This window comes from Ogataea philodendri (genome assembly GCF_020536065.1).
Source record: "Ogataea philodendri strain CBS6075 chromosome Unknown scaffold2, whole genome shotgun sequence".
NCBI classification, from domain to species: domain Eukaryota; kingdom Fungi; phylum Ascomycota; class Pichiomycetes; order Pichiales; family Pichiaceae; genus Ogataea; species Ogataea philodendri.
The window spans coordinates 234,929-249,158 of NW_025764020.1; the positions used below are offsets into that span (position 1 = coordinate 234,929).

Genomic DNA, 14,230 nt, shown 5'->3' on the forward strand with positions numbered 1-14,230 from the left:
TTTTTTTCAAATTTTTTTGAAATATTTTTTAAATAATCTTTACTATGGCTAAAGCGAAGAAATCCACCAAGAAGTTTCAGAGCAAGAATCTGAAGCACACTATCGAGCAGCGGAAGAAGGTCCAGAACTACAACAAGCTTCACAATAAGGGAAAGAAGAAAAATGGTCCTGCTCCTGTTGAGGATAAGAGAGACAAGGAGATTTTTGAAGATATGGATGTAGAGGAGTTTTTCGATGCAGACACAGAGGTTCCAGCAAGCAAGAGCAAGAAATCCAAGAATGAAAGTGAGGACGAGGACAGCAGCAGCGAGAGTGACGCCGAATTGCACGAACAGGATCTCAAGGACTTGGAGAACGACGATCCTGAGTTCTACAGCTATTTGAAAGAGAACGACAAGGAGCTTTTGGACTTTAAGCCTGTGAATCCTCTGGAAGCTATGAGTGATGACGAGGAGGAAGAGGAAGAGGACCAGGTTGAAGATGCAGAGCCAGAGGCCGAGGAACCAGAAAAAGAGGGTCAGACAGTCCAGGTGACCAACGAGATGGTCCAGCATTGGGATGCCGTTTTGAAATCCAAAGAACCAACCATCAAGACCTTGAAAACTTTGGTCATTGCATTCAAGGCTGCTGTTAACACCGGATCGTCCGAGACTTACAAGTATAGCGTGACAGACGAGAAAGTGTTTCACAAGTTAATGTTCTTGGCATTGCAACAGCTCCCGCTTAGTGTTCAAAAATTGGTGCCGTACAAGATTTCGTCCCATGGCACCAGAAACCTTCCGTCCAACAAGAAGGTTGCGCAGATCAGTACTATTCTCAAATCGCACGCCGGCTCCTTGATTTTGTTGCTCAACGACATTACCAACACGGAGACTGCCACTTTGGTGTTGAAGTCTGTCCAGGAGCTGCTTCCATACTACGTTTCGCACAGAAAGCTATTAAAGGAGATGATGAACGCCGTGGTGAACGTGTGGAGCTCTGCAGAGGACGTTGAGACCCAGATCGCTGCGTTTGCGTTCCTCAACAACTCCAGCAGAGAGTATCCTAAGGCCATTTTGGAGCTGGTGCTTAAGACCAGTTACTCCAGTTTCATCAAGAAATGCAGACAAACTAATATCCACACGATGCCGATGATCAACTTCCAGAAGAACTCTGCCGTTGAGCTGTTTGGAGTCGACCAGACTCTTGGGTTCCAGGTCGGGTTTGAGTATATTCGTCAACTGGCTATTCATCTGAGAAACAGTGTCAACAACGTCACCAAAGACAGTTACAAGGCCATCTACAACTGGCAATACTGCCACTCGCTGGACTTCTGGTCCAGAATGATCTCTGTGCATTGCAACCCAGAGGTTGAGCTCACCAACAAAAAAGAGAGTGCTCTGCGTCAATTAATCTATCCTCTGGTGCAAGTGACTTTGGGAGCCATCAAACTGCTGCCAACTGCCCAGTTCTTCCCTCTGCGATTCTACCTGATCAGATCGTTGATCAGACTGACACAGAACACCGGGGTGTACATCCCATTGTTCCCGCTGCTGGGCGAGGTGCTGAACTCGTCTGCATTGACAAAGGCTCCAAAACAGGTGCATTTGCAGGCTCTGCAGTTTGACCTGGTGGTCAAGGCTGGAAAACAGTACCTGGGCACCCGTGTTTACCAGGATGGGTTGATCGAACAAGTTGTTGAGCTTGTGTCCGAGTTTTTTGTCCTTTACTGCAAAAACATCGCGTTCCCAGAACTCATCACTCCTGCAGTGATTTTCCTGAAACGGTACATCAAAAAGTCCAAGAACGTGAGACTGGTCAAGTCGCTGAGCGTTTTGCTCGAGAAACTGAACGCTAACGCCAAGTACATTGAAAAGGCCCGTGCAAACGTCGAGTTCGGGCCAAACAACAGGGTCGAGGTGAACGTTTTCTTGCGCGAGGTGGAATGGCAGCAGACTCCGTTGGGTGGCTATGTTCATGTGCAACGCGAGGTGAAAGAGGCCCGTGAAAAGGCTCTACGGGAAGCTGCCCAGAGCGATGCCGATAATGTGTCCGACTCAGACGCGTCTGAGCAACTTGACGTGGCATCCGCCGACGAATCGGAGTGAGTGCCATTTATTTCCCTCCATGCAGCAGCAGGTACATACTTTTTTTCTTCGGTAGATAATAAATTGCCGTGTGATAGACACACACGTTTTTGATATTTGTTTATGTCTTCTTTCCTTTCACTGAAAAAGGCCGCTGTTCTGGCAGCCATGGCGCTTGTCCGTGTGCAGGGCGCCGCTCTGGCCGACTCGTGTCCCCGCGACATCCCGCTATCGTGCTCCAATTCCACCCCGGTGGCGGATTCCTGCTGTTTCGAGTTCCCCGGAGGTGTGCTTCTTCAGACCCAATTCTGGGACTACTCGCCGTCTGTGGGGCCAGAGGACTCCTTCACCTTGCACGGGTTATGGCCAGACAACTGCGATGGATCCTACAGCCAGTTCTGCGACTCGTCGCTGCAGATTTCAAGTGCTACTGACGTGCTCACCTCGTTCGGCGAAACGGATCTCCTCAACACCATGAAAACGTATTGGAAAGATTACCAGGGCGACGATAATAACCTCTGGGTGCACGAGTTCAACAAACACGGCACCTGTCTCAGCACTATCAAGCCGTCCTGTTATCAGGACTTCAAATCTAACCAGGAGGTCGTGGACTACTACAAAAAAGCCGTGCAGCTCTTTGAGAACCTGCCTTCGTACAAGTGGCTCGAGGACGCGGGCATTGTGCCGTCCGATACCGCCACATACACAAAGGATGCCATCGCCGAGGCGCTGCAGTCCAAGTTCGGCAGACAGGTCTATTTCAAGTGCGATTCCAACAAGGCCTTGAACGAGATCTGGTACTTTTACCATCTGCACGGCTCTGTGGTGCACGGAGACTACGTGCCAATGGACTCGATCCCCACGTCCTCGTGTCCAGACTCGGGCATCAAGTTCGTTCCGAAGAACTCGGCCTCCACCACCACGGCCACCACCGGCACCGCTACGCCAACCTCCACCGCTGCTCCTGGCTCCTCTGGCTACCTCAAACCAGACGGCCAGTCCGGCTGTCTTATCAGCAACGGCAAATGGTACGTCTCGGGAACCTGTGCCACCTACAAGCTGTCGACCGCCAGTTTCGGTGGGTACGAGCTGACCTCGTCGAAGGGTTCGTGCGGTCTCGACTCGGACGGTAATTTTGCATGTGGCAGCAGCATCACTGCTGGCCAGTTCGACTACGATTCGTCCTCGGGCTACGTCACGTACGGCGGCGAGACTGGCTGGTCGGCCCCAAAAAACCCATCTGGAACGGCCCAGGTCGCTGTCCAACCCGGCAGCGGCGAGAGCGTGCAGTTCAAATTGACGTTCCAGGCAAAATAGATCTTCCAATAGAAATTAAATTGAATATAAGCAATATTTAGAAATAAATTGCCATGTCCTCGCTGCGTCCTCTTGTTCCGGAACCGGTCCCTGAGCAGGACCTGCCGCTGGGCGTGCCGATCACGCCGTCCAGACGGTTCAGCTCGCGCGCGATCGCGGTGCTGTCGTGCGTGCAGAAGTATTCCACCGTGCCACTGGGTGTATTTGCGGCCGTCCACCTCTCGGGCGTTGTGGCGGCGCCACCCACCGCGGGCGTGGGGATCGCCGAGCAGCTGATGTCCATGGGTCGCGAACTGTACCAGAACGGCGTCTCGGAGACCGTCCTGCTGGCCTCTGTCACGGCTCACGTGGTGAGCGGAATCGCCATCCAAGCGATCCGCAAATGGCAAAACTATATCAAGTACGGCAAGAAAAAGAAGTCCAAACGACAGCAGTACGGCGAGAAAGAAGAACGGCCCGATACCAGCACTGGGCTCGGGGGAATTACGTATTTATTGGGTCTGGGATCAAGACCGTCGCTCAGCTTCAGGATGTTCGGTCTGACTCCGCTCAGGTTCTCGGGCTACGTGTTGATCCCCGTGGTGGCGTACCATGTTGGCCAGGAACGTCTTGCTCCGCTGTTTGTGGAGGGAGATTCCTCGATGGTGGACTTGTCGTACGTCTCTTACTCCCTGGCACAGTCGCCAATTTTGGCGTCGATCGGCCTCACTTTTCTGGTGACGGTAGCAACCTACCATTTTTCACTGGGACTGCTCCACTACATTGGGGTGTTCACCCACCGGGCGCGTAAAAACGCATACATTGCCATTCTCTCCAACACGGTGCTTGCTGCCCTCAGTCTGTTTGCGATCTCCAAGATCGACCAGCCGTCCGCTTTCGTGGCCAGAAAGTACTCCCAGTACTTGAGTTATCTTCGCTATTAGCTTTGTATATACAGGACTAACTTGAGCACGACTCGCAGTTTTCAGGGTCATCGAGCTTGCACGCGAGGACCTGGGTATCGTAGATGTTGAAGGCGCCTGACTTTTGCTTTTTCAGGGAGTCTGTTGGCTCAGACACACTCCGTTTATAACTTGGGTTGAGTGTGAACTTAATAGCAGAGGCAGCAGCCTGAGTCCGCAAGTAGTAGATCCCCGTCTTGAGACCTTTCTTCCACGCGTAGAAGTGCATGCTTGTCAGCTTGGACATGGTGGGGTTGCGCAGAAACAGATTCATGCTCTGAGACTGGTCAATGAACGGAGATCGATCCGCAGCCATGTCGATGATGACTCGCTGCGGCATCTCCCAGACGGTCTTGTACAGGTCACGAATTTCACGTGGGATCCGCTCAATTGTCTGCACAGACCCGTCCATCTGCACGATCTCGTTCTTGAGATCGTTGTCCCATAAATTGAGCCGCACCAGATCGTCAACCAGATACTTGTTCACCACTTGAAACTCACCAGACAGAACACGCCGCGAGTAGATGTTGGACGTGATGGGCTCGAAACATTCTGTGAACCCAAAGATCTGTGACGTCGACGCGGTCGGCATCAGTGCAACCAGCAAAGAGTTCCGCACCCCGTGTTTGCCAATCTGTGATTTCAACTTGTCCCAGTCCCAAAGGTTGGTGGGCTTGGTCTTCCAGAAATCAAACTGGTAAACACCTTTGGAGATCGGCGACCCTTCATACGACTCGTACGGACCGTTTTCCACAGCCAACTCGTTCGACATCTCCAAAGAAGCATGGTATATGGTTTCGAAAATCTGGATGTTGAGTTCGCGACTTTCTGGAGACCCGAACGGGTATCGAAGCTTGAAAAACACATCTGCCAAACCTTGAACACCAACAGCCACCGGACGGTGACGTTTATTTGATTTCTCAGCCTCAGGGATAGGATAAAGTCCAACATCAATGACGGTGTCCAGATTGCGAGTCAGGAACTTGCAAACTTCGTGGAGTTGTTTGAAGTCAAACTTGGGACCAGACTCGGTCTGCTTCACAAAGGTAGGCAGTGCCAGAGACCCCAGGTTGCAAACAGCAGTCTCCTTATCAGAAGAATACTCGACAATCTCACAACAGAGATTGGACGATTTGATGGTCCCCAAATTCTGTTGATTCGATTTACGGTTGCAGGCGTCTTTGTACAGCATGAACGGGTTTCCCGTCTCTGTCTGTGCAGTCAAAATGGCATGCCACAACTTCTGTGCGCGGATTTTCCGGGTGTACCGTCCTTCCATCTCGTACTTGCAATAAAGCTTTGCAAATTCTGTCCCGTAGCAATCAGTGAGGCCAGGACACTCATCTTGTGAGAACAAACACCATTCAGAGTCCTGTTCCACCTTCTCCATGAACAGGTCAGGAATCCACAAGGCGTAGAACAGGTCCCGTGCACGCGACTCTTCCTTGCCGTGGTTTTTGCGCAAATCCAAAAACTCGAAAATGTCTGCATGCCACGGCTCTATATACACGCAGAACGCCCCGGGACGCTTGTTCCCTCCCTGGTCAACATACTTGGCCGTACTGTTGAACACCTGGAGCATCGGTACCAAGCCGTTGGACGTACCATTTGTACCAGAAATATATGTTCCAGCCGCACGGATGTTAGAAGCATGAAAACCGATTCCTCCAGCAGCTTTTGAAATTAGCGCAGATTTGTGCACTGTGCGGAATATGCCATCGATAGAGTCGCCTTCCATGGCCAATAGGAAACAGGAAGACAGGTTGGGGGTTTCTGTTCCCGAGTTGAAAAGCGTAGGAGAAGCATGGATGAAATATTTCAAGGACATCAGCTCATATGTCTCTAAAATTCGGGCAATATTATCTTTGTGTATACCCAAAGCAACTCTCATGAACAAATATTGTGGAGTCTCACATGCAACCCCGTCAATCTTGAGTAAATACGATCTCTCCATGGTTTTGAACCCAAAATAGTCCATATCAAAATCTCGCTTGGACTCGATCGCCTTATCTAGCACTTCACGGTGCTTCATCACTATCTCGTGAACGTCTTTCGAGATTAATTTTTTGAATCGACGGTACCCGTTAGGGACATAATTTCTCATTCTGTCTATATTGGCTGAAAACGAAGGGCAAACCTGTTTTTGTAAATGGCAAGCAAGAACTCTGGCTCCCAAAGTTGAATGGTCATAGTGCACAGTGGTCAAAGAAGCGCAGACTTCAGATGTCAGGTCCATGAGCTCACGTACCGTCAAAGAGTCGGGAAGACCACTCACAACCTTGTTGAGTATGGAATCAACTTTCACAAAATCCGGGTTCAGACCTTGCGAGAGCGACTCAAGATACTGTCGTAGCTTGTCTCTATCAAATGGCGTCTCGGTGCCCTTTTGGGGGTCCCGTATTAACGCTTTGGAATCTGCAGTCATCAGTCGTGTGTCATAAGCAGAACTATGGCAGACTTAACTTCTTGCTTTATGCACTTAATAAGATTTCCTAAAAAATGCATTTGTCAGGAAAAAAAACCAGATTATTTTCGAGACACCCGTACACCACGCACCCCATGGATCAGATGCTGGCCACGCAGTACGTGAGGATCCACTTTGCGTTTGTGAGCAGGTAGCGACAGGCAGATGTCCATTCTTCGTTCGACTTGCGCGCAGATGGGCGGATCGGGTAACCTGCGACCTTGTCGCCGTTCATTTTGTAGGGCAGGTCGTTTGAGGAGTCCAGTTGTTTGAGTTTGCGTCCGATTTGCGAGACAATTTCCACCAATGCGCTCATGCCTGCATCTAGCTGGTTGTGGGTGAACAGTTTGCCAATGGAGAACTCGCCGTTGCTGAAAAGATCCAATGTTTGTTTTGAGATGGACCCGTTTTTGTCTCGTTTGTACTTTTCAATCTTTGAAGTTGATCCCATGGGAATAATACGGTAGCCGTCCAAGCGGAACTCCATAATGCGCACGACGGTGGCCAGCAACAGCGCAAGCTGACCCAGGGCGGCGTTGATCTCGTGCCACGAAACTTTCACATCGTCCAGGTTTCCCAGACGCAGACCGTTGATTGTGCCAAAATGCTCATCGTGCGAGATCATAAACACGTCGTTGAACACATTTGTTTTCCGCAAAGAGTCGAGCTGGTTCAGGTTGTACTCGTACAGAGCTTTGATCCGTTCTCGTTCGTTCACATATTCGAGCAATTCAAGGTCGTTTTCGTTCTTTTGCAAACAGTACTGTTTTTCCTCAATATTAAGCTGTTCGAGCTCTTTTTCGATATCCACCATCTGCTCGGTGAGCTGCTCGTGTTCCAATTCCGCCTTTTGTAGCTCTTTGAGCAACTCGGCCTCCTCGCTCTTCAAAACAGACAGCTCATTCAGTGCCTCTTTGGCCTTATCCTTATTGGGTCCACTCTGCACTGTGAGTTTTTTAAGGAACTGGACGTAAGTGTCTTTTTCTTTTGTGAGCTGCTCGAACTGCGCCTTCAGCTCGTCAATTAACATAGTAGCACAGTCTGTGCACACTGGGTAGTCGATCTCGTATTTTGACGATAATATCCCAAAAATGTTGTCCAAAGACGCCACTCTCTCACTAACAGAAACCTTATCCAAAGCAGGCGGTTTTTTGTCTTCCAAAATCACGAACGACCCTTCGTCCGTGTGCGCACTATCAGGACCCTTACTGGAAACTAAAGGCTTGATTCCACTTGTCTGCATCGCATCTTGGAACACCTTCATCCTATCGTGGGGAAGAACAGGGTACTCGTCCAGGTTTTTCGAGTGATCCTCTGTAGGTCGTTGACCATAGCTCAGTGTCAACAAATGTTTTTGTGCATTGCTCAGTCCTTGCAATGAATCATCAATAACCAACGGCAGCTTGCACCGTTGACATGTATACTGAGACATGATAAACAAGAATTAACGAAATGTGCACAGCCGGGAAAAATTATATATATCTGATTAAATGGTAGCCATTAACTCTATTTACCAAAGGCCTCAGTTTATCTCTCTTCTAGCGCGAAAACTACATCCTTGTGGGCTTTTGGATCGTAAGGGTCCACCAGGAACTTGGAAAACAACTTCAGGTTCTTGACACCACGGATCTCGCTGCCCAACAGTGGCATCTTCACCAAATGATAATCCTCGTACAACTCGTCCATCTGATCGAGGTACTTGCGTTGCATCTTCCATCTCGAGGCGCACCGTTTGCAGTCGTCACCCTCGGCAAACAACAGCTGGTTCACCACAATGGAATTGACGTCCATGTGGTACTTGGTGAGGTCTTGGATAAGTCTTTCTGTTTCGTACAAGGACAAAAACTCCGAGATGCACACGCAAATGAAAGTGGTGAGGTCTGGGTCCTGGAACTGTTTGTTGACCTCGGTGACCTGGGCCTTGATCTCGGCCAGCTTGTTGAACATCTCCGTCTTTTGGTCTCCGCCCATCATGTTAAGCAGCGGACCAAGACGGCCGCTGATCTCGTTGAACTTGCCGAGAAGTTTCTCCAAAGTGGAAGGCAATTGCAAGAACCGCAACGTGTGGCCGGTAGGGGCCGTATCGAACACGATTGTGTCGTACTTGATCACCGAGGAATCCTCATTCTTCTGGTTCTTGATGTGTTTGAGGACCTCCATGAACGAGAACGCCTCGTCGATACCGGGAATCGAGCCGGTCACCTCGCTCATCATTCCGTTCAATGGGTCGTTTTGGTCTAAACCCGTGCCGTTTGAGGCAACAAACTCCTCCAGTGACGAGGAAGGATCGATCTCCATACAAGACAGGTTCGAAATTCCCTCCACGACACGTGCCTCCTTACCAAACTTCTGGTCAAACGCATCCGACAAGTTGTGAGCAGGGTCTGTTGAAATCAACAAGTAGTTCTTGTTTGGGTTGTTTAAGGCCAGCTGGATCGAAACCGACGACGATGTCGTCGTCTTACCAACACCTCCTTTACCACCAACAAAAATCCACTTCAAACTCTCGTGAGTCACAATGTCTTTGAGACTAGGGTCGACTTCGAAATCAGCCATGGAACGTGAAAGAATAAATAAAAAACTAGATTATTTTTCCAACAGCTCTCTCTATGTAGATTTGGGTATATGTATTATTTGGCGGCAAAAAAGCGCCGTGTCTTGCCAACCACACTGGAAACTTCCCCACCGGTCTCCAGACGTTTTCTGATCCAACTCGACAGTTTCGATTGGATGTTTGGTCGCTCGTATCGAACATCCACCAGATATATCACCGAGTAGTCCTTTATGTTTCTGATAGCACGACCAACACTCTGATTCACAGCTTTCATGCAGATGTTCTCGTAAAAGTCCCGTGCGTTTGCAACGGCCTCCTGCTGTGTGCCACCTCGCTCCAAGGTAGCCGTCTCCACGTACTTTCTCTTGGCTATTAGGTCTCCGCTCATCAGATTTGGAAACGGTAGTCCCACCATCATCACGGCTCTGGCCAGCTCGTCAGAGAAATTGATTCCCTCAGACATCTTGCCACCAACAACAGCAAACAGAACAGCACCCATCTTCTGAGCAATGCTGCTTGAATACTCCTGCAAAACGCGATCAACAGTACTCTCGCGTGGCTCTGTGTAAATAGGTTTGACCCGTGCAACTCGCTCGTAAAGCCCGCTCTGTTTCCACGAGTCGACCAGCTGGTCAAGGTATTTGTAGCTGGGGAAGAACACCACCATTCCGTCGGGAACAACCTTGATCAGTTGCAGAATAGTGTCTCCCAAAGAGCTGATCATTCGCTTATCGTTCCGCTTATCGAACGAAAACTCAAACTCGACTCTTGCATTATTCGTGACTGGATACACGTCCAGATTAGAGGCCGGGATGATATGATCACAGTTGAAGTGCTTGATCCGTTTTTCGTCAATGTACGGCACCAGAAAGTTTGTGAAATCAGCAACAGGCTCCATCGTTCCTCCAGCAAGAATCACACACTTGCACTCCTCAACAACGTCTCTGAAAGCCTCGCTCGGGTCTAGTAGAAGATACTTCAATGCAACACCGTTATTGGAATCGCGGTCGTAGAACAACTTACCGCTCTTGGACGGGTTTGACAAACACTCGAGAAACGACCGGATCTTGAACAGAATAGGTGTTCCTGACTTGTACCCTTCTTGAGTCTGCTCCATGTAGCTCTCAACCTTGTATGCGATCTTACTCTTTGTCAGATACGTTTCCAACGAGTGAAAATTCAAAAGGTCTCCTGTAGTATCGTCAAATATCCCAGTCACGTCGATTTCCGTCCCTGGAGTTTTCTTCCCTTCGCCTCTCAGCAGGAACTTGGCCAGAATAGTAATCATCTTGGACAATTTCGCAAGATTGATCCGGTTCCCGGCGTTCAGTCTGGCTGAAAACTTTGTGGTGTAATTCCTCAATGCTTTGCGAACTTCCAACAGCTCAGACAGCGAGATCTGCGCCGAGTTCATCGATGAAATGGTGTCTAATAAATTATGTGCCTCGTCGATCACAACAATGCTGTCTCTGAGATCGATCCCCAGCACCTGTCGCGTAGTCTTTTGGAGTAATAGTTGGTAAGGTAGCGAGACTATTTCTGCAACCTCGAATCCTTTACGTGACCCGTAGTACGGACAAACTTTGTAGTGAGACCCGATATCGTGCAGCTCTTCGATATCGTGAATAGCCGAGAAACTGAGGTCTCGAAACTGCGTGGTCAATTCGTCATCTTTGGGCATAAACTGACACCCTTTTTCTCCGTCCTTCTTCCGCTGAAGATCCAAACACGCTTCGTTAATTTGTTGCACGTCCTTCAAAGAGCTCACCTTCTCGTTAATGCACAGCTGGCGTCGCGACCCAAGGGCCAGATACTTTGTCTTTTCATCAACTCCTTCCAGCGAAGACGGAAAATGCGTGAGTCTTAGTTGCTGGGCAAACTGGCTCAATTGCGAGTGTGTACGCGACGAAAAATAGACTTTCGAGCTGATATGGTTTAATTGAGACGCCTTGTCGTGCGAGCCTGTCTTTCCCTCCACTTTGGCCATCAACTGCTTGATCTCGTTGTTAATCTTTGTGTTTCTGTCTTCGAGCGATTCGTCCTCGTAGTAATCCTCCGGCACCAGGTCTTCATCCTTGGTGATCTTTCTGTGTTTATTAACATGCGAGGCCTCCTCCAACTGTGTCACGATCTGCTTGCCATCGGTCTTGGCTAGCTCGTCCAAATGTCGCTCGTACGCCTGGGCATCAGCAACCATACGGCCAATGATCTTGTCACGGTACGCTTTGCGAATCCATTCGGGCTCATCATCGTCATCGTCCTCCAAAATAGCGTTTGCGCGTTGTTTCTGCTCGCGTAACCACGTCATAGTGGAACATATGATAGACAGTGTCTTACCCGTTCCCGTGGGACTCTCGAAGATGCCCACCTTGAATCCACCGGCCATGGTATCGTAGATGGCCTCCATCAAACGGACTTGCACGTCGTACGGCGTGTACGGGTGGTTAAATTGTCGATCATGGATCTCCACCTCCACCATGCGCGTGAAAAATGGAATAAAATAATTTTTTCTCAGATCTCCCCAGACGATTCTTGTGGGGTTGCAACGGGCTGGTCAGTTTGATCCTGATTGGGCGATTCAACCGTAGTTTCGTTTTTCGTTCTCTTGATAATTCTCTCGTTGTCCACGACGGTTGCCGCCCGTTTTGGCGAAGCGTCTGTGCTGATTTGTGTTTCCTCTGGCCAGTTGATCTTGACCATCTGGATAGACCCCGCGTCGTCTTGCGATTCCTCCTCCTGCGACCCGACGGTGTTGGTCGACCCGTACGATTCGAGATGTCTGTTCACCTCGGAAACAGAAGTTTGCACAAAAACGCTTCTTTCAAGGGCCCGTAGATACTTTATAGCACTCACCTCGTTCTCGTGTGTCTCAGCGATGGCTCTGCCCGATTGGAAGTAGTTGTTGTCGGAATCGATCACGGTTTCCTCGTTCGAAACAGTGTTGTATATGGTGACCTTGTACTCGTGCAATTGGTGTTTCAGACCGCGGGTGGGCTCGAGACCGGGTGTTTGGAGAAGAAGAGTGTTTGTGAGATGATAGATGGTGAATGGGGGCGAATCGGGGAAATCTAGCTCCAATTTGTCACCCAGTCGTTGCACAAAGGCTCTGATAGTCTCTCCGACCGGGTTCAATGGAACGGTGATCTCGTAGTCCAGATCGGCACCAAAGATGTCAACAACAACACTCTTAATAAGGGGATTGATTAGACCCACCACTTGGCTCCAAGACTGTTCGTGGTGACTGGCCACGTAGTCGTGGTCTTTCAAAATGAGTTCAAATGTGGCCCTGAGCGGCTCTGAAAGTTAGAATCGTCTTATGTAAAACGTACCTGGCGACAGTTTCAAAGGATCCATATGATAAATAAATAGAGACAAATAATTTTTCAGCAGATTTATGTTCAGAAGGGCAATCCGAACGATATCCACAATGCCCAAGGTCCAGAAATCAGAAGAAGAGTGGCGCGCGATTCTCAATCCGGCACAATTTGCTGTGCTCAGACAGAAGGGGACAGAAAGACCGTTCACTGGAGAATACACAGAATTCAAAGGAACAGGGATCTACACCTGTGTTGCTTGCAACGCCCCCCTTTATGAATCGAGCACTAAATTCGACAGCCATTGCGGATGGCCATCGTTCTACGAGGCGATCCCAAACTCGATCATCACAAAGGAAGATTACACGCACGGAATGCAAAGAATCGAGATGATGTGCGCCAATTGCGGAGGCCATCTTGGCCACATATTTAAAGGCGAGGGCTACAAGACGCCCACAGACGCCAGACATTGCGTGAACTCGATCTGTCTCAAGTTCAATCCGGACGAATCAAAGTGATTTTCAACATTAAGCTGGTATTTAGTTATAACTTCGAATCCGTTCTATATGTTAGCTGCTAAATCAAGTAGGAAAAAGGAACTTACTGGAAAGCATCGAACGACTGGATCTGGATCTTGTATCCGTCAGGGTCGGTCAACAAACCAGTTCCCTTAAGCTCTGGGTCCTGATTGAATTTGGTAATCCAGTTGCCACCCGAGCCGATTTTAGCAATCGTGCTTTCAATGTCGTCGATCGACACAGCAATGTGGTCAAATCCAATTGCTTTATCGGTATCCTTGTCAAAGACGTGGTAGCCCTTGAACGAGGCGTCAGACTCGGTGCCGTAGTTGTGGGTGAGCTCCACGATCGACTGTCTGGCAGCCTGGACCAAAGAGTCCTCTTTGTTTTCCACGTACGACTTGTCGTGCTCGTATCCGAGGAAATACAGTGTGAAGTCGGCGGCAGGGAAGTCCCTTGTGCTAAAAAGTTTCATTCCCAGCACGTCTTGGTAGAACTTCAAGGAAACCTTTGGATCCTTGACTCTGATCATGGTGTGGTTCAATCTGTAGGCAACAGGATTAACTTCAGACGACTTGTCCAAAGCGTTCTCGATCAGCTCGATCCAGTATCCATCTGGATCAAGAACGAACGCAATGTTCTTCTGACGTCCATCCTCGAGCTTCTTCTTGAAATCAACACCTTTGGTCAAAAAATCTTGTTGGGCCTTGGCAATGTTGTTCACAGAAACACACAGATGGCCGAACCCCTTGTATGGCTCAGAATTGCCGTCGTACACCTTGGCAGTGGAGTTCTTCAGCTTACGAAGTTCAACAACTCCGTCTCTCTGGGCAAGTGGTTTCCCCGCATGCGGATGTCCAGCAGAATCAAACGCAACAAACACAGAATTGTACTTCGAAGTCTCCAATTGCTTCACTGTCTTCATGGCGAACGTGTTGGTGTACCATTGGACAGACTTGGCGAGATTGGAGACGTGCAAGCAAGTATGATTAGTAAACATTATGCAGGAAATTAAGTTAAAGCAAAAAAAAAGTAGCTAACTTTTTCCAGACTTGC

The 14,230-nt window shown here is 49.2% G+C and overlaps 14 protein-coding genes across 14 annotated transcripts; 7 read left to right on the forward strand and 7 right to left on the reverse strand.

Moving 5' to 3' along the window:
• Nucleotides 1–44: 44 nt before the first annotated feature.
• OGAPHI_003741 (uncharacterized protein) lies at nt 45–2,087 on the forward strand (the record flags this gene model as incomplete). Its single annotated transcript, XM_046204745.1, has 1 exon — nt 45–2,087. One exon carries the CDS (start codon nt 45–47, stop codon nt 2,085–2,087), a length of 2,043 nt encoding a protein of 680 aa, XP_046060758.1.
• On the reverse strand, nt 939–1,337 carry OGAPHI_003742 (uncharacterized protein; the record flags this gene model as incomplete). Its single annotated transcript, XM_046204746.1, has 1 exon — nt 939–1,337. The coding sequence occupies one exon, from the start codon at nt 1,335–1,337 to the stop codon at nt 939–941; it is 399 nt and encodes a 132-aa protein (XP_046060759.1).
• A 102-nt stretch (nt 2,088–2,189) lies between the features above and the next one.
• OGAPHI_003743 (uncharacterized protein) lies at nt 2,190–3,383 on the forward strand (the record flags this gene model as incomplete). The annotated part of the gene is made up of 1 exon (XM_046204747.1): nt 2,190–3,383. One exon carries the CDS (start codon nt 2,190–2,192, stop codon nt 3,381–3,383), a length of 1,194 nt encoding a protein of 397 aa, XP_046060760.1.
• A 53-nt stretch (nt 3,384–3,436) lies between these two features.
• OGAPHI_003744 (uncharacterized protein) lies at nt 3,437–4,306 on the forward strand (the record flags this gene model as incomplete). Its single annotated transcript, XM_046204748.1, has 1 exon — nt 3,437–4,306. One exon carries the CDS (start codon nt 3,437–3,439, stop codon nt 4,304–4,306), a length of 870 nt encoding a protein of 289 aa, XP_046060761.1.
• Nucleotides 4,307–4,322: 16 nt separating this feature from the next.
• OGAPHI_003745 (uncharacterized protein) lies at nt 4,323–6,749 on the reverse strand (the record flags this gene model as incomplete). Its single annotated transcript, XM_046204749.1, has 1 exon — nt 4,323–6,749. One exon carries the CDS (start codon nt 6,747–6,749, stop codon nt 4,323–4,325), a length of 2,427 nt encoding a protein of 808 aa, XP_046060762.1.
• On the forward strand, nt 5,278–5,481 carry OGAPHI_003746 (uncharacterized protein; the record flags this gene model as incomplete). The annotated part of the gene is made up of 1 exon (XM_046204750.1): nt 5,278–5,481. The coding sequence occupies one exon, from the start codon at nt 5,278–5,280 to the stop codon at nt 5,479–5,481; it is 204 nt and encodes a 67-aa protein (XP_046060763.1).
• OGAPHI_003747 (uncharacterized protein) lies at nt 6,061–6,765 on the forward strand (the record flags this gene model as incomplete). Its single annotated transcript, XM_046204751.1, has 2 exons — nt 6,061–6,193; nt 6,548–6,765. The coding sequence occupies 2 exons, from the start codon at nt 6,061–6,063 to the stop codon at nt 6,763–6,765; spliced, it is 351 nt and encodes a 116-aa protein (XP_046060764.1).
• Nucleotides 6,766–6,888: 123 nt separating this feature from the next.
• On the reverse strand, nt 6,889–8,220 carry OGAPHI_003748 (uncharacterized protein; the record flags this gene model as incomplete). The annotated part of the gene is made up of 1 exon (XM_046204753.1): nt 6,889–8,220. The coding sequence occupies one exon, from the start codon at nt 8,218–8,220 to the stop codon at nt 6,889–6,891; it is 1,332 nt and encodes a 443-aa protein (XP_046060765.1).
• Nucleotides 8,221–8,315: 95 nt separating this feature from the next.
• On the reverse strand, nt 8,316–9,344 carry OGAPHI_003749 (uncharacterized protein; the record flags this gene model as incomplete). The annotated part of the gene is made up of 1 exon (XM_046204754.1): nt 8,316–9,344. The coding sequence occupies one exon, from the start codon at nt 9,342–9,344 to the stop codon at nt 8,316–8,318; it is 1,029 nt and encodes a 342-aa protein (XP_046060766.1).
• Nucleotides 8,563–9,165, forward strand: OGAPHI_003750 (uncharacterized protein; the record flags this gene model as incomplete). The annotated part of the gene is made up of 1 exon (XM_046204755.1): nt 8,563–9,165. The coding sequence occupies one exon, from the start codon at nt 8,563–8,565 to the stop codon at nt 9,163–9,165; it is 603 nt and encodes a 200-aa protein (XP_046060767.1).
• Nucleotides 9,345–9,418: 74 nt separating the features above from the next.
• OGAPHI_003751 (uncharacterized protein) lies at nt 9,419–11,821 on the reverse strand (the record flags this gene model as incomplete). The annotated part of the gene is made up of 1 exon (XM_046204756.1): nt 9,419–11,821. One exon carries the CDS (start codon nt 11,819–11,821, stop codon nt 9,419–9,421), a length of 2,403 nt encoding a protein of 800 aa, XP_046060768.1.
• Nucleotides 11,822–11,853: 32 nt separating this feature from the next.
• On the reverse strand, nt 11,854–12,696 carry OGAPHI_003752 (uncharacterized protein; the record flags this gene model as incomplete). Its single annotated transcript, XM_046204757.1, has 2 exons — nt 11,854–12,602; nt 12,672–12,696. 2 exons carry the CDS (start codon nt 12,694–12,696, stop codon nt 11,854–11,856), a joined length of 774 nt encoding a protein of 257 aa, XP_046060769.1.
• Nucleotides 12,697–12,769: 73 nt separating this feature from the next.
• OGAPHI_003753 (uncharacterized protein) lies at nt 12,770–14,189 on the forward strand (the record flags this gene model as incomplete). The annotated part of the gene is made up of 2 exons (XM_046204758.1): nt 12,770–13,170; nt 13,385–14,189. 2 exons carry the CDS (start codon nt 12,770–12,772, stop codon nt 14,187–14,189), a joined length of 1,206 nt encoding a protein of 401 aa, XP_046060770.1.
• Nucleotides 13,257–14,174, reverse strand: OGAPHI_003754 (uncharacterized protein; the record flags this gene model as incomplete). Its single annotated transcript, XM_046204759.1, has 1 exon — nt 13,257–14,174. The coding sequence occupies one exon, from the start codon at nt 14,172–14,174 to the stop codon at nt 13,257–13,259; it is 918 nt and encodes a 305-aa protein (XP_046060771.1).
• Nucleotides 14,190–14,230: the final 41 nt, after the last annotated feature.